Genomic DNA, 22,143 nt, shown 5'->3' with positions numbered 1-22,143 from the left:
TCTAAGTATCTAGAAATCGCATCCTTCACAATGGATTCCAGGATCTTAATCCTGAATATTTATTGCAAGTCTTTAATTGACCTTGAGAAGGTGATGTTGAACTGCCTTCTTGAACTAATTCAGTCCAACTGGTTTGCTAAGGTACTGCTAGGAAAATAGTTCCAGGATTTTGAGAATTTTGAAAGTGGATGTAGGGTTTGCTCACTGAGCTGGAAGGTTCATTTTCAGACATTTTGTCACCATACTAGGCAACATCTTCAGTGAGCCTCTGGACAAAGCACTGCTCATGTTTCCTGCTTTCTGTTTATATATTTGGGTTTCTTTGGGTTGGTGATATAATTTCCTGAGGTGACATCATTTCCTATGATGATGTCATTTCCTGTTATTTTACTTAGAGCTTGGAAAATGGGATCCAAATCGATGTGTTTGTTGATAGAGTTCTGATTGGAATGCCATACTTCTAGGAATTCTCGTGCATGTCTCTGTTTGGCTTGTCCTAAGATGGATGTGTTGTCCCAGTCGAAGTGGTGTTGTCCTTCCTTATCTTTATGTAAGAATACTAGTGAGAGAGGGTCATGTCGTTTTGTGGCTAGTTGATATTCATGTATCCTGGTGGCTAGTTTTCTGCCTGTTTGTCCAATGTAGTATTTGTTACAGTTCTTGCAAGGTATTTTGTTAATGCAAGGTATTTTGTCTTAGTTTTGCTTGTTGTCTGCATAGGGTTTTTTAAGTTCATTAGCTGCTGTTTTAGTGTGTTGGTTGGTTTGTGGGCTACCATGATGCCGAGGGGTCTGAGTAGTCTGGCGATCATTTCTGAGATGTCTTTGATGTAGGGGAGAGTGGGTAGGGTTTCTGGATGCATTTTGTCTGCTTGTTTAGGTTTGTTGCTGAGAAATTAGCGGACTGTGTTCATTGGGTACCCGTTCTTTTTGAATACACGGTATGGGTGATGTTCCTCTGCTCTGCGTAGCTCCTCTGTGCTGCAGTGTGTGGTGGCTCATTGAAATAATGTTCTGATGCAGCTTCGTTTGTGAATGTTGGGATGATTACTTCTGTAGTTTAATATTTGGTCTGTACATATTGTTTTCCTGGAGACACTGGTTTGAAGTTCCCCATTGGCTGTTCGCTCTACTGTGACATCTAGGAATGGCAGTTTGTTGTTGTTTTATTCCTCTTCAGTGAATTTAATGCTGGTGAGGGTATGGTGATGAAGCGTCTGAAAATGAACCTTCCAGCTCAGCGAGCAAACCTACTTCCAGAATCTCAACCTAAGCTACAACTCTCAAAGCTTGCTAATTTTGAAAATTCCAGAAACAGTGGAGGCATACAAAGGAAGCAGGGTTCTGAAGTTGGGTATTCACCTGAAAATCCAAATGCACCTGTATTTTTTCTTTAAATTATAGACTGTATGTCTTAGCAAGATCTATTTTGACAACAAGGACTGATCCTACATTTACATTCTTTAAATTTAGTTTACCTTTTTAACTGGTGATACTTACCTTCTAGTATTTGTAACATAATTGAAACTCTCTCTGAAGATGTAGTCTCTGGCATGCAGCCATTCTTGATAAAAGGAGCAAAGCTGAAATAGTTAATATAGCAGATTGAAAGCCAGATGGGTTGTGAGTTGGACAGACTGACCACACACCTGTCTTGCAAAATTCTGACGAGGATCATTAAAGTTATTCCTTCAAAATTTAGCAAGGTTGCTAGTAGACTGTAACAAAATGAAACTAATTTAACTTTGTTGTTTGTGTCAATGATTCACACTAAATGATTTCCCTATTAACATTGCTTTTGTTTCAAGGTTCTGTTAACATTGTTGATTATTGAAAACTAGGTTGACGAGTATGGCACACAGCAACCCATAGCCCTGCTGAAACTACTCCTGGAGAAAGGTGGAATGTATGATCGTGCAAAGGAACTGAATTATAAGATCCTGAAAGACTTAGGCTTTGTTGCTGCAATGGGAAAAGCAGGTGGTGGACGAAATGAAGTGGATCCTAGATTTATCTCACTGTTTTGTGTCTTCAATGTGACATTCCCAGCACAGGAATCGCTGTTTTCAATTTATACTTCAATTCTTAAAGGACATACCCTGGTAATTATTGAAAAAGAAGCCAATTCATAAACTTGTTCCTTTTGGAGGAAAGTATTCAGTCAATGAGTATTTTTTTAATTGCAGTGTAATAATGAGTCTGATGCAAGAGTTCAGTGTAGAAACTCAAATGAGCACTGATTCTAGCAGCCTGTCCTGATGGTTCCTTATGGAAACTAAATCACAGGAGCCAGAAAGGTCCTATGGCTGATCCCTGTGGATCCTGAGTAAGCTGAGCAAGGGCTGGACACTGATGTCAATGTTCACAGGGATCTCGCTGTCCTGAATAAAATACCAATCTAGAATTTGGTGCAGTACCTTGCAGGCTATCTATCTAATGCTATGCTCGTAGTTACACTAATTATTGGAATCTCCGGCTCTAAATTTTATACTGAAAACAAAAAATGCTGGAAATCGCATCTAAACTCAAAATGTTAGCTTGCTGTCTATCCATGGATGCTGCCTGACCTGCTGTGATTTCCAGCATTTTTTGTTTACAATAGAAGATTTAGAGCTGGAGATTCTGGTAACTAGTGTAACTGGGAGCACATCATTAGATATGCCACAAGGTACTGCACCAGATTCTGGATCTGTATTTTATTCTGGTCAGTGAGGTCCCTGTGAACATCAGTGTCCACTTGGAATCTGAACTGTAAACAAAAAATGCTGGAAATCATACCAAGACTTGAAACGTTAGCTTGTTTTCAATCTGTGGATGCTGCCTGACCTGCTATGATTTCAAGCATTTTTTGTTTACAGTTCAGATTTCAAGATCTGCAGTAATTTGCTTCTAAATTTTATATTGTGAGAATTATAAGCCAATAAATTATAGGCAGCAAGAAATATAATGCAATTGAGACCTTGGTGATCAATGGGATAAACAGCTTGTCTTTTTAAACAATGGGATCTAAAGACTGAGAAATAAATAGAGGGAGGAAGGATGGTTCATTAAATTCATTTGTTCTAATGTCAAATCAGACAATAAAGGGAAGGAAAGAATAACTGCATTTATGATAAAGAAGAATAAAGGAGAACTTTGACACTTTTATAATCTCCAACAACAGTTTGTTACCTGAATGAAAGGTGGCTCCAGTGATGTCAGATATGTGCTTCCTATTTGATAGGTTTTGCAACAATGAAGGTGGAAACTGATATATGACTATGGGGGAAAAAGGGAGTCTGGTGGCATTTCTTAAAACATTCACTGTTTATTGTGTAGACATTTACAGAAGAACTTCAAGCAATTTGCAGTAAGGTGACAGCTGCTACTCTACAGTTGTACGAGTCAATTGTAGTGGACCTGCCTCCAACCCCTTCGAAATTTCATTACATTTTCAATCTGCGAGACCTCTCTAGGGTGTACAACGGACTTGTCCTTGCAACTCCTGAGAGGTGAGGTTAAAATAGGGCTAGGCTTGTCTTATTTTATTGAATTTAAGGTTATTATCTCACATTATTATCTTATGGATCCATCAATTATTCGTTTGAATCGAATTTATTGTCACGTGTACCGATGCACAGTGAAAAGCTTTATCTTGTGACCAATACAGGCAGATCACATCGTTAAGTAGCATAGATAAGTAAATAATAGATTAACAACGGCAAAACAAAACACAGGCACAGGCGAATGCTATGAGTTTGTGAGTCCATTCAGTATTCTAACAACAGTAGGATAGAAACTATTTCGAAAGCAGCTGGTACATGTGTTCAGGCTTCTGTACCTTCTCCCCGATGGTAGTGATTGCCAGGGTGGAATGGATGTTTGAGAATGCTGGTGGCCTTTCCTTGACAGCAGGCCTGGTAGATGGATTCTATAGATGGGAGGTTGGTCTTTGTGATTGTCCGTGCTGAGTTCACCACTCTCTGTAACCGTTTCGGGTCTTGACTGGTCCAGTTGCCATACCAGGTAGTGATACATCCAGAGAAAATGCTCTCAATGGTGCACGTATAAAAGTTGGCAAGTGTATTTACCATCATGCCAAATTTTCTCAGCTGCCTGAGGAAGAAGAGGCATAGTTGGGCCTTTGTAACCAGTGCATCCACATGAAGAGTCTAAGAAAGCTTTTGTTGATTACCTCTCCCAGGAGGTTGACACTCTCCACTCGTTCCACCTTTGTGCTGTTAATGTGTAAGGGGGAATGAGTAACATTCCGCCGAAAGTCAATAATGAGTTCCTTCGGTTTGATGGCATTGAGAGCTAGGTTGTTCTCAGTGCACCATTTTTCCAGGTCTTCCACCTCCCATCTGTAGTCTTATTCTTGGCCATTTGAGATTCAACCAACTACGGTGGTGTCATCAATGAACTTGTAAATCGCATTAATTTGGTATTTGGCGATGCAGTCATGGTTATACATGGGTTGACTCGAAATTTCAAGGTTCTGGGTTTCAAGTCCCACTCTAGGTGTTGAGCACAAAAGTCAAGGTTGACACCTGAAAGAGAGTTGCACTTTTAGAGATTAAATTCTCATATAATCCTTATTAATCTACCCTATACCCACACAAAGCCAATGATATTATTCCTGACTGCCCAGGTCATAAGGTGATATATAAATGCAACTTGTTTTTAACTTCTATTATTATTTCTCACCAAGCATATAGCCACTTCCTTCTCTTATTCCAATTTTCTTTCAATCACTACTGAAATTAACTGCCTGAGTTTATAGGAGAAAGTGAGGACTGCAGATCAGAGCTGAAAATGTGTTGCTGGAAAAGTGCAACAGGTCAGGCAGCATCCAAGGAGCAGGAGAATCGATGTTTCGGGCATTCCTGAAGAAGGGCTCATGCCCGAAACGTCGATTCTCCTGCTCCTTGGATGCTGCCTGACCTGCTGCGCTTTTCCAGCAAAACATTTTCAGCTCTGCCTCAGTTTATACTTGGGCTCCCGTTTGATACCTCCCTGATTTGAATGCCTCACTCCCACCAGGGCTGTTGATCCTTTGTTGAAGCACCAAGCAACACTTAAAATGATTTATTTGAAATACTGAGTTGCTTATGAATGCAGGACAGCTGTAGATTTAGGAAAATGGCACCAGGAGGAGGCCATCAGCTCCTCCAGCCTGTTCTGATAATTGGTAATGGTAATTTTCCAAAATTCACTTGACTCTGGAACAGTTACAGCAGATTGGAAAACAGCAAAAGCGACCCTATTATTTAAAAAAAAGGAGCTAGACAAAAGATGGGGGATTATAAGCTGGTTAGCTTAACTTCAGTAATGAAAACTGCTATCATCAAGGAAGAAATAGTAAGACATCTGGATAGAAATTGTCCCATTGGGCAGAGGCAGCTTGGGTTCATGAAAGGCAACTAATTTACTGAAATTCTATGAAGACACTACAAGCATGGTGGACAACAGGGACCCAGTAATTGTGGTGTGTGTGGATTTCCAAAATACATTCAACAAGGTACCGCACAAAAGGCTGCTGCATAAGATAAAAGTGCATGTTATTATGGGCAATATATTAGTATGGATAGAGAGGGTTGATTAACTAACGAAGCGAAGAGTGGGAATAAATGAGACTGCTTTTCTGGTTGGTTATTAGTGACTAGTCGTGTGCCTCAGGGATCAGTGTTGGGATTGCAATTGTTTACAATGTACCTGGATAATTTGGAGTTGGGGACCACGTGTAATGTGCCAACGTTTGAGGATATGATACTGAGATGAGTGGTAGAGAAAGTTTACAAAGGGATTTGGATAGTTTATGTGAGTGGACGAAGGTCTGGCAGATGGAGGACAATGTTGATAAATGTGAAATCATCCATTTTGGTAGGAATAACAGTAAAAAGGACTATTACTTGAATGGTAAAAAATTGCAGCATGCTGCTGTGCAGAGGGACCTGAGTGTCCTTGTGCATGAATCACAGAGGGTTGGTCTGCAGGTACAACAAGTAATTAGGAAGGCAAATAGAATCTTGTCCTTCATTGCTAAAAGGAGGTTATGTTGCAGATGTACAGGATGCTGGTGAGGTCACACCTGGAGTACTGTGTGCAGTTTTGGTTTCCTTATTTGAAAAACAAGTACTGGCACTGGAGGGGTTGCAGAAGAGATTCACTAGGTTGATTCCAGAGTTGAGGGGGTTGATTTATGAGGAGAGACTGAGTTGACTGGGATTATATTCATTGGAATTTGGAAAATGAGGGGATATCTTATAGAAACATATAAAATTATGAAGGGAATAGCAAAAATCAAAACAGGGCAGCTGTTTCCACTGGCGGATGAAACTAGAACAAGAGGACATAGCCTCAAAAGTAGCGGGGGCAGGTTTAGGACTGAATTGAGGAGGAACTTTGTCACCCAAAGAATTGTGAATCTGTGGATTCCCTACCCAGTGAAGTAGTTGAGGCTTCCTGATTTCATGTTTTTAAAGCTAAAATAGATCATTTTGAACAGTATTGTAATTAAGGGTTATGGTGAGATGGTGGGTGAGAGAGCTGAGGCCACGTGATGATCAGCCATGATCTAATTGAATGGCAGAACAGGCTCAAAGGGCCAGATGGCCTACTCCTACTCCTGGTTCTTATGTTCCACTACTCAATCAGGTATGTGGCTCAAATGCCTTTACCTTCCCTAGGCTTACATTTTATGATATCCTTATCCAACAAAAATCTGCTGATTTAGAAAGTTCTCATGGTTTCCCAGCAGTTCCAGATTGTTTTACTTTCTTCATATAGATTGACTGGACATTTTCTTTTGCAAGATGTGACCATCTATTTCCCTACATTCTATATCTTCCATATCCTTTTCGACAGTAAATACTGATGCAAAATACTCATTTAGTATCTCCCCCATTTTCTGCGGCTCCACACAAAGGCCACCTTGCTGATCTTTGAAGGGCCCTATTCTCTCCCTAGTCACCCTTTTGTCCTTAATGTATTTGTAAAAACCCTTTGGATTCTCCTTAATTCTATCTGCCAAAGCTATCTCATGTCCCCTTTTTGCCCTCCTGATTTCCCTTTTAAGTATACTCCTACTTCCTTTATACTCTTCTAAGGATTCACTCGATCTATCCTGTCTAAACCTGACATATGCTTCCTTCTTTTTCTTAACCAAACCCTCAATTTTTTTAGTCCTCCAGCATTCCCTATACCTACCAGTCTTTCTTTTCACCCTGACAGGAATATACTTTTTCTGGATTCTCGTTATCTCATTTCTGAAGGCTTTCCATTTTCCAGCCGTCCTTTTACCTGCGAACATCTGCTCCCAATCAGCTTTCGAAAGTTCTTGCCTAATACCATCAAAATTGGCCTTTCTCCTATTTCAAACTTCAACTTTTAGATCTGGTCTATCCTTTTCCATCACTATTTTAAATCTAATAGAATTATGGTCGCTGGCCCAAAAGTGCTCCCTCACTGACACCTCAGTCACCTGCCCTGCCTTATTTCCCAAGAGTAGGTCAAAGTTTGCAAGTTCTCTAGTAGGAATATCCACATACTGAATCAGAAAATTGTCTTGAATGCAGTGAACAAATTCCTGTCCATCTAAAGCTTTAACACTATGGCAGTCCAGTCTATGTTTGGAAAGTTAAAATCCCCTACCGTAACCACCCTATTATTCGTACAGATAGCTGAGATCCCCTTACAAGTTTGCTTCTCAATTTCCCTCTGACTATTAGGGGTCTATAATACAATTCCAGTAAGGTGATCATCCCTTTCTTATTTCTCAATTCCACCCAAATAGCTTCCCTGGATGTATTTCCAGTCTAGTGGACAGCGAAGAGGGTTACCTCGGATTACAACAGGATCTTGACCAGATGGGTCAATGGGCTGAGAATTGGCAGATGAAGTTTAATTTAGACAAATGTGAGGTGCTGCATTTTGGGAAAGCAAATTTTAGCAGGATTTATACTCTTTTTAGTAAGGTCCTAGGGAGTGTTGCTGAATAAAGAGACCTTGGATTGCAGGTCCATAGCTCCTTGAAAGTGGAGTCGCAGATAGATAGGATAGTGAAGAAGGCGTTTGGTATGCTTTCCTTTATTGGTCAGAGTAGTGAGCTGGGAGGTCATATTGCAGCTGTACAGGACATTGGTTAGGCCACTGTTAGAATATTGCGTGCAATTCTGGTTTCCTTCCTATCGGAAAGATGTTGTGAAACTTGAAAGGGTTCAGAAAAGATTTACAAGGATGTTGCCAGGATTGGAGGATTTGAGCTAAAGGGAGAGGCTGAACAGGCTGGGGATGTTTTCCGTGGAGCGTCGGAGGCGGTGGGGTGACCTTATAGAGGTTTACAAAATTGTGAGGGGCATGGATAGGGTAAATAGGCAAAGTCTTTTCCCTGGGGTGGGGGAGTCCAGAACGAGAGGGCATAGGTTTAGGGTGAGAGGGGAAAGATATAAAAGAGACCTGTGGGGCTTTTTCACACAGAGGGTGGTACGTGTATAGAATGAGCTGCCAGAGGATGTGGTGGAGGCTGGCGCAATTGCAACATTTAAGAAACATTTGGATGGGTATATGAATAGGAAGGGTTTGGAGGGATATGGGCCGGGTGCTGGAAGGTGGGTCTAGATTGGGTTGGGATATCTGGTTGGCATGGACAGGTTGGACCGAAGGGTCTGTTTCCATGCTGTACATCTCTATGACTCTATGACTATTTGTTTTTAACTTGTGCTTACAATTAATCTCTTCCTTCCAATTTTTTTTAGATTTCAGACAGTTGGACAAATGATCAGACTCTGGAGGAATGAATGTCTTCGAGTGTTCCATGACAGGCTCATTAATGAAATAGACAAAACACTGGTTGGTAGAAAAATCAACTGAGGAATCCTTCAGTAATATCGGACTGAATTTTGCACTCCTATGGGAGGTTTGGCAGTATGGTGAATGAAAGTGTCAGGTGGAAAATCTGAAGTCTTGCAATTGTCATGAAGTATTGCAAGCTGGGCAGCCGGTTGAATTTCTTAATGACCCAATTAAGCCTCTCCCCAGCCCCTGGAGACATTTTGCTCAGGTCAGCAGAGCCCACTGTCCACATGTGGGGCGAGCATCCAATAAACCCTGGAGCTATCTCATTGGTTTTTGGTGGTGGCCTTGCTCAGTGGGTGCTCCGTAGCACATGAAGGCCTCCCAATATCACCTGTCCCTCAAAGATGCCACCGCCATAAATCCCCCCTTCCCCCAGAGCAGCTCTCGCTTTCAGGCCTAGAGACAGGTCTTTACCTCCCTCTGAAAAATTCGACCCATTATTTCAGACCAATTCGCTTTCTGCCTCATTTTTTGGTAATTTTCTCCTTGATGTATTTTTATAGGTCATCAACATATTAAATTCACAAAATATGTTTAAAATTCCACTACTTACACTTTCAAAATGTGATTAATTAGTCAAATATTTGTGAGATATATCAAGAAATTGCTCACTCAATATCTTTCCTTTTAAATGTTTTATTCTTTTTCATTACTTTTTATATTTTAAGGTTCAAGGTCATATTGCAAAATTAATAGAGGAACATTTCCCAAGTGTATTGGAGCAAGCTATAAGGGATCCAATACTGTTTGGAGACTATCGAACTTTCATGAATGAGGGAGAGCCTCGTATATATGAAGATATTCAGGATTATGAGGCAGCTAAAGCTCTGTTTCAGGTATACATTACCAGCTAATAAATTATTGCACAAAGGTAAAACTTTATGACCTGTGCATATGTAATCAATAAAGTAAAAATGTCATTTACATACTTAGAGACAGTAATATCCCTCACATATACTGTTCTCCCTAAGTTGCGTACGTATGTACAGCCATTCCAACATTTCATACATGGCAACTGGCAGGAAATGTGGAATGCACAGGAAATGTGGAATGCAGCTTTGACTTACTGAAGTCAGAATGATGCATGAACCTCAGGGTCCCTGTAGAAGAAAACAAAATTAGATGGAACTATGCTGATGTGCAGCACCTCTTTTTTTATAATCTGTTCATGGGATGTAGGCTTCACTTGCTGGGCCAGCATTAATTATGCATCTCGAATTGAACTGGAGAAGGTGGTGGTGAGCTGCCTTCTTGAACCGCTGCAGACCAAGTGCTGTAGGTAGACCTACAATACCCTAAGAGAGGGAATTCCAGCATTTTGACCCAGTGTCAAAGAACAGTGATATATTTCTAAGTCTGTATGGTGAGTGGTTAGGAGGGGAATTTGTAGATGCTGCTGTTGCCCTGCTAGGTGGAAGTCCTTGACAATGAGAGTCTAGAGGTCGTATGTTCCTTTTAGGGTGAAGGGCATGAAGGACAAATGTGTAACAAGGGAGAGAATAGGGCCCCTTAAAGATCAGCAAGGTTGCCTATTTGTGGAACCGCCGGAGATGGGGGAGATATTGAACAAATATTTTGCATCAGTTTTTACTGTGGAGAAGGATATGGAAGATAGAGAATGTAGGGAAATAAATAGCAACATCTTGGAAAATGTCCACCTTACAGAGGAGGACATGCTGGGTTGTCTTAAAACACATAAAGGTGGGTACATCCCTGAGACTTGATCAGTTGTACCCTAGAACACTTTGGGAAGCTAGGGTATGATTTCTGGGCTCCTTGCTGAGATATTTGTATCATTGATAGCCACAAGTGAGATACTGGAACACTGGAGGTTGGCTAACGTGGTACCATTATTTAAGAAAAGTGGTAAGGAAAAGCCAGGGAACTATAGACCAGTGAGCCTGACATCGGTGGGAGGCAAGATGTTGGAGGGAATCCTGATGAACAGGATTTACATGTATTTGGAAAGGAAAAGTTCAATTAGGGATAGTCAACATGGCTTTGTGCAAGGGAAATTGTGTTTTACTAACTCAATTTAACTTTTTGATGAAGTAATGGAGAGGATTAATGAGGGCAGAGCGGCAGATGTTATGCATTTGACCAGGTTCCTGATGGTAGACTGGTTTGCAAGTTTAGATCACATGGAATACAGAGAGAACTATCCATTTGGATACAGAACTGGCTTGAAGGCAGAAGACAGAAGGTTGAGGTGGAGGGTTGTTTTTCAGACTGGCTTGTGACCAGTGGTGTGCCACAAAGATCGGTGCTGGGTCCATTGTTTATTGTCATGTATATAAATGATTTGGATGTGAGCACAGGAGGTATGGTTAGTCAGTTTGTAGATAACACCAAAATTGGAGCTGTAGTGCACAGCGAAAAAGGTTTCCTCAGAATACAATGGGACCTTGATCAGATAGGCCAACAGGTCAGGGAGTGGCGGATAGAGTTTAATTTAGATAAATGTGAGGTCCTGCATTTTGGAAAAGCAAATCAGGGCAGGACTTAATATTAATGTCCTGGGGAGTATTGATAACAAAGAGACCTTGTAATGCAGGTTCATTGTTCTTTGAAAGTAGAGTCACAGATAGAAAGAATACTGAAGAAGGCATTTGGCATGCTTTCCTTTATTGGTCAGTGCATTGAGTATAGGAGTTGAGAGGTCCTATTGCCTTGTACAAGATATTGGTTAGGCCACTTTTGGAATACTGTGTTTACTTCTAGTCTCCCTGCTATAGGAAGGATGTTGTGAAATTTGAATGAGTTCAGAAAAGATTTACAAGGATGTTGCCAGGGTTGGAGGGTTTCGGTACAGGGAGAGGCTGAATAGGCTGGGTCTATCTTCTCTGGAGTGTCGGAGGCTGAGGGGTGACTTTCTAGAGCTTTATAAAATCATGAGGGGCAGAGATAGGATAAATAGAAAAGGTCATTTTCCCAGTGTGGGGGAGTCCAGGGTTAGGTCCCTTTTAAATCTTCCCCTCTCACCTTAAACCTATGCACTCTAGTTCTGGACTCCCCCACACTGGGAAAATGACCTTTTCTATTTATTCTATCTATGCCCATCATGATTTTATAAAGCTCTAGAAAGTCACCCCTCAGCCTCCGACACTCCAGAGAAGATAGCCCCAGCCTATTCAGCCTCTCCCTGTAGCTGAAACCCTCCAACCCATTCCTGAAGAAGGCTTATGCCTGAAACATCAATTGTCCTGGTCCTTGGATGCTGCTGTCCTGCTGTGCTTTTCCAGCAACACATTTTTCAGCTCTGATCTCCAGCATCTGCAGTCCTCACTTTCTCCTTTTTTCTTATTGGTGATCGCCTGGCATTTATGTGGTATGAATGTTACTTGCCACAAATCAGTCCAACCCTGGATATTGTCTAGATTTTGTTGCATTTGAAAATGAACTGCTTCAGTATCTGAGGATTCGCAAATGGTGCTGAACATGGTGCAATCATCAACGAACATCTCCTTCTTTGACCTTATGATGGAGGGAAGGTCATTAATGAAGCAACTGAAGATGGTTGGGCCTAGGACATCATTTTGAGGAACTCTTACAGAGGTATTGTGGAGCTGAAATCACTGACCTTCAATAACTATTCTGAGTATTCCTCTCTCTGAGCCTGGGGCAGGTTATATCTGTGGGCAAGTTATTTTCTCTGTGTCAATAAATTGTCTGACCTCTTTTGGTGAATGTTCATGAGATATCTGTTCATCATGTCAGATGATCATTGTCCCCTTGTCCGCCCTCATCTGAGGGTTAGTTTACCATTCTTTCTAAGCTTATTTTCAAAAACAACACACTGATAAAGGGTGCATTTTTCACCAAATGAGTTGTTGATGCTAGTTCACTGACATCGTGACCTTTGTGTTTTTCGTAATTTTCCTCTTTATTTTCATGTGCTAGAATTTTGGAAAGTTATGTACTGTTGTAATAGTTTTTAATTGAAATCTCAGGCTACACAGTAAATACTATGAAAATTCAGTTTTTAAAGGACCCTAATATTCAACAAAGTTAACAGCTAAATTTGATTTATTCTTTAATAGGAAATTTTGGAAGAGTACAACGAATTCAAGGCTGTTTTGAAACTGGTGCTATTTGATGATGCTCTGGAACACTTGACCCGTATTCATCGCATTATCAGGATGGACCGTGGCCATGCCCTGCTTGTAGGCGTTGGTGGATCGGGCAAGCAGTCTCTTACTAAACTGGCAACGTTCACAGCTAATTGTGAGGTAAGCTGCTGTAATCCCTGCATAACATAGAGCTCACATTGTACTCAATGTCATTAGACTGGAACCTGTATGAAGTGTTATTGCATAAAGGTTGAGGGAAGAATGAGCATTTCCACAGAGGATGCAGAACTAACGAAAACTGCAATATTTCTGTTTTGTTCATAACAGATTTTTGAAATTGTGCTGAGTCGTGGTTATGGAGAAACTAACTTACGGGATGATCTAAAAGCCCTGTATCTGAAACTAGGAATTGAGAACAAGCCAACAGTCTTTCTCTTTACGGATGCACACGTGGCAGAGGAAGGATTCTTGGAGCTGATAAATAACATGTTAACGTCAGGTATATCAAGAACACACTAACTAACACACTCAAATGGCTGAAATCCCCTTGAGTGGCTTTATAGATTCAAATAGCTGGTCTTATATTAACGTGGGTCAGTTAGCTCAGTTGCCTGGATGGCTGGTTTGCAATGCAGAGCACTACCAACAGTGTTATTTCAAATCCTGCACAGGCTGAAATGACCATGTAGATTCTGCCTTCTCAACCTCTTCCTTTGCAAAAGGCATGGTGACTGTTAGGTTAAAGTACCACCAGTCATCTCTCTCTAATGAGAGAGCAGGCTTATGGTCCTCTGGGACAATAGTGATTTTACCTTTACCTCATGTAGTCAATAACACAGGTAGAGGAAATTTAATAACTTCACTAATCTATTCATTTTTATTTTGTGTCTATTTTGTATATTAGTTAGAAACATTTATAGTTGCAAATCAGATCTTAAACATGAGTGTTCAGGGTTGTCGTAGCTAATGGAATAGCAGCATTGGTAATTATTGAAATCATTTTCTAAAGTGCTTGAAATATTTAATACATTCTCCAACTCATGCAGTGAAGCTTCAATGAAATCATGTTTGCTCAAATACATGGTGTTGCCATGAATTAATGAAGTAACAAACAGGTTAGACCAAGGAGAGCCAATGGATGATATCTATCTGGATTTCAAGAAGGCCTTTGACAAAGTGCTGCACAGGGCGCCAATTAGTAAGATAAGAGTCCATAAAGTCAGAGGCAAGATGCTAACATGGATAGAAGCTTGACTGTCTGGCAGAAACAGAGAGTGGGGACAAAAGGGTCCTTCTCAGGATGGCAGCCAGTGACAAATGGTGTTCTGCAAGGCTCAATGTTGGGACCACAACTTTTAACTGTATACATTAATAATCTAGATGAAGAAACTGAGGGCAGTCTGGCTAGGTTTGCAGATGATACAAAGACAGTTCGAGAGACAGGTAGCATTGAAGAGGCGGGGAGGCTGTAGAAGGATTTGGACAGGTTAGGAGAATGGGCAAAGAAATGGCAGATGGAGTATGTGGGAAAGTGCGAGGTCATGCACTTTGGTAGGAAGAACAGGGACAGGGACTCTATTCCCCCATTTTCTAAATGGAGAGAAAATGCAGACGTCTGAAGTGCAAAGAGACTTGGGAGTTCTAATCCAGGATTCTCTCAAGATAAATTCACAGGTTGAGTCAGTAGTTAGGAAGGCAAATGCAATGATGGCGTTTATTTTGAGGTAACTTGAATATAAAAGCAGGGATATATTTCTGAAGCTTTATAAAGCTCTGGTCAGCCTTCATTTGGAGTATTGTGCACAGATTTGGTCCCCATATCTCAAGAAGGTCTTGAAGCGTGGTCAGAGGAGGTTCACAAGAATGGTACCAGGAATGAAAAACTTAACATATGAGGATCAATGGGATCAAGAGTTATGGGGAGAAGGCAGGAGAATAGGGTTGAGAAATTTATCAGTCATGATTGAATAGTGGAGCAGACTTGATGGGCTGAATGGCTTAATTTCTGCTGTTATGGTCTTATGGAATTTCCCTCTAGGTCAAGACCACATCAACATTTTTATCACCTTTCACAAGAAATGTGTTTTTGTTCAAATGATACTTAGCCAGCAATCGAAAAATTGTGTGGGCTCCTCTTGAGATTTTCTGGAGGACATTGGAACACAGAAAATTGGAACAGGAATAGGCCATTCGGCCCTTCAAGCCTGGTCCCCCATTCAATATGATCATGACTGATTATTCAACTCAGTCACATTCCTCTTCCCTCCATGTCCTTTGATCCCTTTAGCTCTAAGATTGATAGAATATAGAACATTACAGCGCAGTACAGGACCTTTGACCCTCGATGTTGCACCGACCTGTGAAACCAAAATGAAGCCCATCTAACCTACACAATTCCATTTTTTTCCAAATGACTATCCCATGACCATTTAAATGTCCTTAAAGTTGGCGAGTTTACTACTGTTTCAGGCAGTGCTTTCCACACTCCTATTACTCTCTTAGTAAATGAACTACCTCTGACATCTGTCCCATATCTATCATCCCTCAATTTAAAGCTATGATCCCTCATGCTAGCCATCACCATCCGAGGAAAAAGGCTCTCCCTGTCCACCCTATCTAACCCTCTGATTATCTTATATGTCTCAATTAAGTCAACTTTCAACCTTCTCTCTAACAAAAACGGTCTCAAGGCCCTCAGCCTTTCCTCACAAGACCTTCCCTCCATGCCAGGCAACTTCCTAGTAAATCTCTACTGAACCCTTTCCAAAGCTTCCACATCCTTCCCATAATGCAGTGACCAGAACTGTACACAGTACTCTAAGTACAGCCGCACCAGAGTTTTGCACATCTGCAGCATGACCTCATAGTTCCAAAATTCAATTCCTCTACCAATAAAAGCTAACACACCATATGCCTTCTTAATAACTTTATCAACCTGCGTGGCAAATTGTATGCATTCATGTACATGGATACCGAGATCTCTTTGCTCATCTACACTACCAAGAATCTTACCAAGTTAAAAATCACACAACACCAGGTTATAGTCCAACAGGTTTAATTGGAAGCACACTAGCTTTCGGAGCGACGCTCCTTCATCAGGTGATTGTGAAGGAGCGTCGCTCCGAAAGCTAGTGTGCTTCCAATTAAACCTGTTGGACTATAACCTGGTGTTGTGTGATTTTTAACTTTGTACACCGCAGTCCAACACCGGCATCTCAGAATTAAGAATCTTACCATAAGCTCAGTACTCTGCATTCTTGTTGCTCCTTCCAAGGTGAATCACCTCACACTTTTCTGCATTAAACTCCATTGGCCAACCCTCAGCCCAGCTCTGCAGCTTGGCAAAAGTGAGGACTGCAGGTGCTGGAAACCAGAGTTTAGATCACAGTGGTGCTGGAAAAGCACAGTAGGTCAGGCAACATCCGAGGAGCAGGAAAATCGACGTTTCAGGCAAAAGCTCTTCATAAGCTCTGTAGTTTATCTATGTCCCTCTGTAACCACAGCATCCTTCAGCACTATCCACAACTCTATTGACCTTAGTGTCATCCGCAAATTTACAAACCCATCCTTCTACGCCCACATCCAGGTCGTTTATAAAAATGACAAACAGCAGTGGACCCAAAACAGATCCTTGCGGTATAACACTAGTAACTGAATTCCAAGATGAACATTTCCCATCAACCACCATCCTCTGTCTTCTTTCAGCTAGCTAATTTCTGATCCAAACCACTAAATCACCCTCAATCTCATGTTTCCATATTTTGTGTAATAGCCTACTGTGGGGAACCTTATCAAACGCCTTACTGAAATCCATATACACCACAGCATCCGCTTTATCCTCATCCACCTGTTTGGTCACCTTCTCAAAGAACTCAATAACGTTTGTGAGGCATGGCCTACCCTTCACAAAACCATGTTGACTATCCCTAATCAAGATATTCCTATCGAGATGATTATAAATCCTAACTCTTATAACCCTTTCCAACACTTTACCCACAACTGAAATAAGGCTCACTGGTCTATAATTACCAGGGTTGTCTCTACTCCCCTCCTTGAACAAGGGGACAACATTTGCTTTCCTCCAGTCTTCTGGCACTATTCCTGTCGACAATGACGACATAAAGATCAAAGCCAAAGGCTCAGCAATGCCCTTCCTGGCTTCCCAGAGAATCCTAGGAAAAATCACCTCCGGCCCAGGGGACTTATCTATTTTTATACTCTCCAGAATTGCTAACACCTCCTCCTTGTGAACCTCAATCCTATTTCGTCTAGTAGCCTGTATTTCCGTATTCTCCATGACAACATTTTTTTTTGGTGTGAATACTAACGAAAAATATTCATTTAGCGCTTCCCCTATTTTTTCTGACTCCACGCATAACTTCCCACTACAATGCTTGATTGGCCCTAATTGTAGTCTAGTTCTTGTATTCTTCCTGATATACCTATAGAAAGCCTTAGGGATTTCCTTGATCCTATCCACCAATGATTTCTCATGTCCCCTCCCGGCTCTTCTTAACTCTTTCTTTAGATTTTTCCTGCCTTACATGTAACTCTCAAGCAACCTAACTGAGCCTTCACATCTCATCCTAACATTAGCCTTCTTCTTCCTCTTGACAAGCGATTCAACTTCCTTAGTAAACCACAACTCCCGCGTTCAACCACTTCCTCCCTGCCTGACAGGTACATACTTATCAAGGACCCGCAGGAGCTGTTCCTTAAATAAGCTCCATTAAATAGGCACCGTTATTTAAATGGGTGGCACGATGGCTCAGTGGTTAGCACTGCAGCCTCACAGCACCAGGATCCCAGGTTTGATTCCAGCCTCGGGTGACTGTCTGTGTGGAGTTTGCATGTTCTCCCTGTGTCTGCATGGATTTCCTCTGGGTGCTCCAGTTTCCTCCCACAGTCAAAAGATGTGCGGGTCAGGTGAATTGGCCATGCTAAATTGCCCGTAGTGTTAGGTGCATCATTCAGAGGGAAATGGGTCTGTGTGGGCTACTTGTCGGTATGGACTGGTTGGGCCAAAGGGCCTGTTTCCACACTGTAGGGAATCTAATCATTTCAAATGTGCCCATGCCCTGCAGTTTCCCTCTACATAAAGTTCCTTCTTGAAAACATTCATTGTTTTGCCCTCAGCTGCTTTCTATTGTAGAGAATTCCACAGCTTCACCACTCTCTGGGTGAAGATATTGCTCCTTGTCTCTGTCCTAAGTGATCTACCTCATATCTATAGACCGTAATCCCTGTTTCTGGATTTCTTGTTTATCGGGAACATCCTGCTACATTTGCCCTGTCTAGTCCTGTTAGAATTTTATAGGTTTCTATGAGACATCCCCGCCCCCTCACTCTTCTAATTTCCAGTGAATATAGTCCTAACTGACCCAGTCTCTCTTCAGATGTCAGCCTTGCCATCCCAGGAATCGGTCTACGTTTGGTTTCCAGGAACTCTGGGACTCTTTTTTTCATTCTCACTGACTCATTTAGTGAGTGATCCAGTGACATGGTATCAACATTTAATGTATTTGTGTTGACAGGTGGGAGATTTGAGAGAAACAGAGTTAGGAGAATTCAACAAATTACTCTGAGTCACAGTTGCTTGCTTGCTGCACAGGTAGTATCTTTACAATGTGTATTGCTGGCACTTGTTGTGTGATGTAGCAAGATGTGTGCCTCCCAGGTTGAGGATTGCTGACCAGCAATGCAAGCTGCCTGGTAGTGTGACTGCATTAATTGACAAGGCAAGGCTGCTTTGAAAATGCAGCTAAGCACTAAATAGGAAACACTAAGAGAATAAGCGAATAGCCCTGAGGTGCAGCCTGTAAGATGGGTGCCTGTGATTGTGAGCAAAGTGTCTAATGCTAGATGCTGCTGTACCTTGTAATGCAAGGCTATGCTTCCTAAACATGTTGCAATTGAATGAGAGATATGATACGAGGATCCTGAGGGATTGGCTGGGTATTTGTGGCGGCTGCCTGTGGATCACGCCCTGAGACGCTGTTTGGTGCTGAGTAATATAGACACTCCTAATAGCCAACACTGAGCTGAAGTCACCACCTACCTGCTCTGACTTCCATATCGAGAATTCTCGGTGTCTAGTCAACTCTTGGCAGGTGATAGGATGGGAAACTGCATATTAATGAGGTGAGATGTACAATTAATAAGGTCATTAACAAGCAACAATCCCCTACATAAGTACAGGTCATTCTCCTATAACCCAAGTTTCCAAATCAACGTGATTTGGCTGTAACACAATTGGTGAATTGGGGAATGATTTTTTTAAAAACGCGAACTCTTGTTGGTTATTACTGATTCCACCCCTAGTTACCTTAAGTCCACTCTAGGTGTCTACTTCAGGTCAAGCAAAAGAGGTTGGATGACGGGGCAAATGTTTTTGAGGATGTTCTTAGAAATTATTGCAGGAGAAAAGATTTGGATTTCAAGATTCGCCTCATTTTGGACAATGCACCAAAAAATCCTCCCACCATTGGTGAGCTTTCTGAAAACATCAAAGTGCTATTTCTACCACTGAACACAACCTCTCTCATTCAACCTATGAATCAGAGTGCAAATAGCAGCTTTTAAAGCTTATTATTTAAGGTACACATCAGGAAGCTGATTGCAGCTATTGAGGGGATAATGAGGACAGTATCCTTCAATTTTGGAGGAGCTTAAAGAATGCTACTGACATCATTATAGAGGCCTGGGGTGATGTCAGTAAGGACTGCTTGCATGCAGTTTGGCAGAAGCTTTCCCAGATTTTCTTCATGATTTTAAAGGCATTGAATTGTTAGAGGAGCTTCCAGCAATCAAAGAATATTATGTTGCCCCTGCAAAGCAACTTGGATTTGAAGACGTAGAGACTGATCTACAACAACTTGTTGCTGTGGGGGAAATTAAAGCTCGAGATCAATACGATGAAGTCCAGGATGCAGCATTATGAGAACTTTCCACTTCTGGTTTGTCTTCTATCTGAGGGAAGTTGAGAAGCAGTTGCAGCTCTTAGAAGACGATGACTATAATGTGGAAATAAGCAGGATAGCAGTTTGTGGCATAAAATCTTATTTGGCAGCCTAGAAACAGCTTCTTCATGAAAGAAGAAAGATAGCAAAGCAGAAAAACTAGATGCCTTCTTTAACCCAACCCTCAAGAAACAGCCTGAGGACAATGAACCACAGGCATCCACTTCTTTTGTCATAAGCCTGCACCCAGAACTGCACCCGAAAGTAATGATGATACTGATGATGACCCTCAGCCTCTGTCTTAATACAGTGCTGTACCTCAGTAAACTCAGAAACCCTTAAAGTGTTAAATGTAATGTATTATTTCATTAAAGTATATGAGTTTAACATTTATTTAGACTGTGCTATTGTTTGAGTTAGGCTAACTACTATTTTTGTTTCGATTTTTACTGATATTTTTGGACATTCGCTCCAACCCCTGTTCTTCCCATAGGCACCTTTATTTATATTGCGCGACTTTCTATAATACAAGGTGGCACAAGAATGTAACTATCACGTTATAGGAGAACAGGCTGTAACTTGTCACTGCCCAAGGAGAAACTCACCTTGACAAGCAGAAATAGGTCTCGCCATCTGTTTAGTGGGATTTTGCCAAATGTTTTGCCAGAACCACATTGTTTACAACATTACAGAGGTACCTCGATTATCCAAAGGCCACAGGTGGGGAGTACTTTGTTCTTGTTCAGTTAATCGAATACTGGATAATCAAATGCTGGATAACATACTTAAGCCACGCTTCGGGACCTTGTGATCTTGTTCGGATATTCCAAAATTCAGATAATCAAATGCCAGATAATCGAAATTCCTCTGTATAAGATTTTGCCTATAATGTCCCATATAATCAGGGCTGTGTGCTACAGTGATAATATCCCTACCTTTGATTCAGGAGTTCTGGGTTCAAGTCCCAGCTGTGCCAGATGTGTGTCACAACATCTTGATTAAAGAATAACAATAATATCCTTTATCCATCCAGTGTAATAAAATGTACTTACTCAACAATGTTGTAATATTCTACGAATTACATTAATGACCAAATTAAAATGATCAGTTTGGCTTGTTGCTTGTTGGATGCTACTTATATTCATGCAGTCTCGAAAACAGAAAAGACATGATCAGACATTGTGCTTTTTTTCTGAATCAAGCAAAGGCCTGGCAGCCATCCATTTACTGCTGCATTCACCATGGCCTTGCCTCAACTAATCAAAGTTGACATCTAATCAATCAGCAGCCTTTTTCTCATGCAGTATAAATTGTTGTTCCTTTTGCAATTTGGCATTCTTGCATCTGTCTTGATGAGTGTAAGATGAAAAACTTTGACAGCATGTCTCTGTTTCCAGCAATAATGGCCTTGTTCAACTAGTTTTGATGTTTTTAAATTCAGTATAACCCTTTATAACTTTTCTATATCTTTAACTTTTCATTTGAGTAGTTGCCCCAATTAGACTTATCTAATTGATGCTTCATTGTTATCACAGAAAGCCCAGCTAAATATATTGGTTTTTCAGTGACAGGAAAATAAATAGCGGGGGTGATAACTTTAACCTCTCTCATGATCCTGTTCGTGGTTTGCACCATCAGGAAAACCAAAGCAATCCAAATTCTTTGATTATTCAATCAATAATAGAGCAATGCAGCATTTTAATATGTGTAACTGGCTTGGTGGATAGCTGTTAGGATATTTGTTTGACACTTGGGAATTGAAATCCTTTTGTGTAATAGGGGAGAAAGCTAACCTGTCCTAACAGTGTGATGTAGCACTGGTGCAGGAGAGTGTGTGTTTATTGAACTTTCCTCAGATGTAATAGAGGTTATAGCATGAAAACAAAGTAATGGGATTTATTTTTTAAATGTTCTTTTTCAGGAATTGTCCCAGCACTTTTTCCAGATGAGGAGAAGGAACCCATTTTAGGACAGATAAGAGATGAAGCTATGAAAGCTGGTGCTAGTCCAGCAAAAGAGAGTATCTGGCAATATTTTGTTAATAAGAGTGCCAATAACCTGCACATTGTAATGGGTATGTCACCCGTTGGTGAAACACTCAGGACACGATGCAGAAACTTTCCAGGTCTGTGAAACTTGTTTGGTTGTTTGGTCAGGACTTATTGTAATACATATTTCAAGATCAGCTTTGGTATTGACATCAACTAAAGTTAGACATGGTAATTAACCTGCAATCAAAAGGGGTGGTGTGTCAATCTTTAAATGACAGCCTTTATTTCA

General features: G+C 41.1%; 1 protein-coding gene across 1 annotated transcript in view; it reads left to right on the top strand.

The window, feature by feature from the left end:
* dnah10 (dynein axonemal heavy chain 10) overlaps nt 1-22,143 on the top strand; it is a 320,465-nt gene that overhangs the window by 212,721 nt on the left and 85,601 nt on the right. Inside the window, exons 48-54 of the mRNA XM_072587595.1 lie at nt 1,841-2,101; nt 3,318-3,490; nt 8,735-8,828; nt 9,503-9,670; nt 12,875-13,063; nt 13,232-13,403; nt 21,785-21,988. Coding sequence (XP_072443696.1) covers nt 1,841-2,101; nt 3,318-3,490; nt 8,735-8,828; nt 9,503-9,670; nt 12,875-13,063; nt 13,232-13,403; nt 21,785-21,988 — 1,261 coding nt within the window. The remainder of the gene's footprint in view (nt 1-1,840; nt 2,102-3,317; nt 3,491-8,734; nt 8,829-9,502; nt 9,671-12,874; nt 13,064-13,231; nt 13,404-21,784; nt 21,989-22,143) is intronic.

The sequence above is a fragment of the Chiloscyllium punctatum genome, chromosome 17 (assembly GCF_047496795.1).
Source record: "Chiloscyllium punctatum isolate Juve2018m chromosome 17, sChiPun1.3, whole genome shotgun sequence".
In the NCBI taxonomy this organism is placed as follows: Eukaryota; Metazoa; Chordata; class Chondrichthyes; order Orectolobiformes; family Hemiscylliidae; genus Chiloscyllium; species Chiloscyllium punctatum.
Note: the sequence above shows the minus strand (reverse complement) of the source record. Positions and strands in the feature narration are given on the sequence as shown.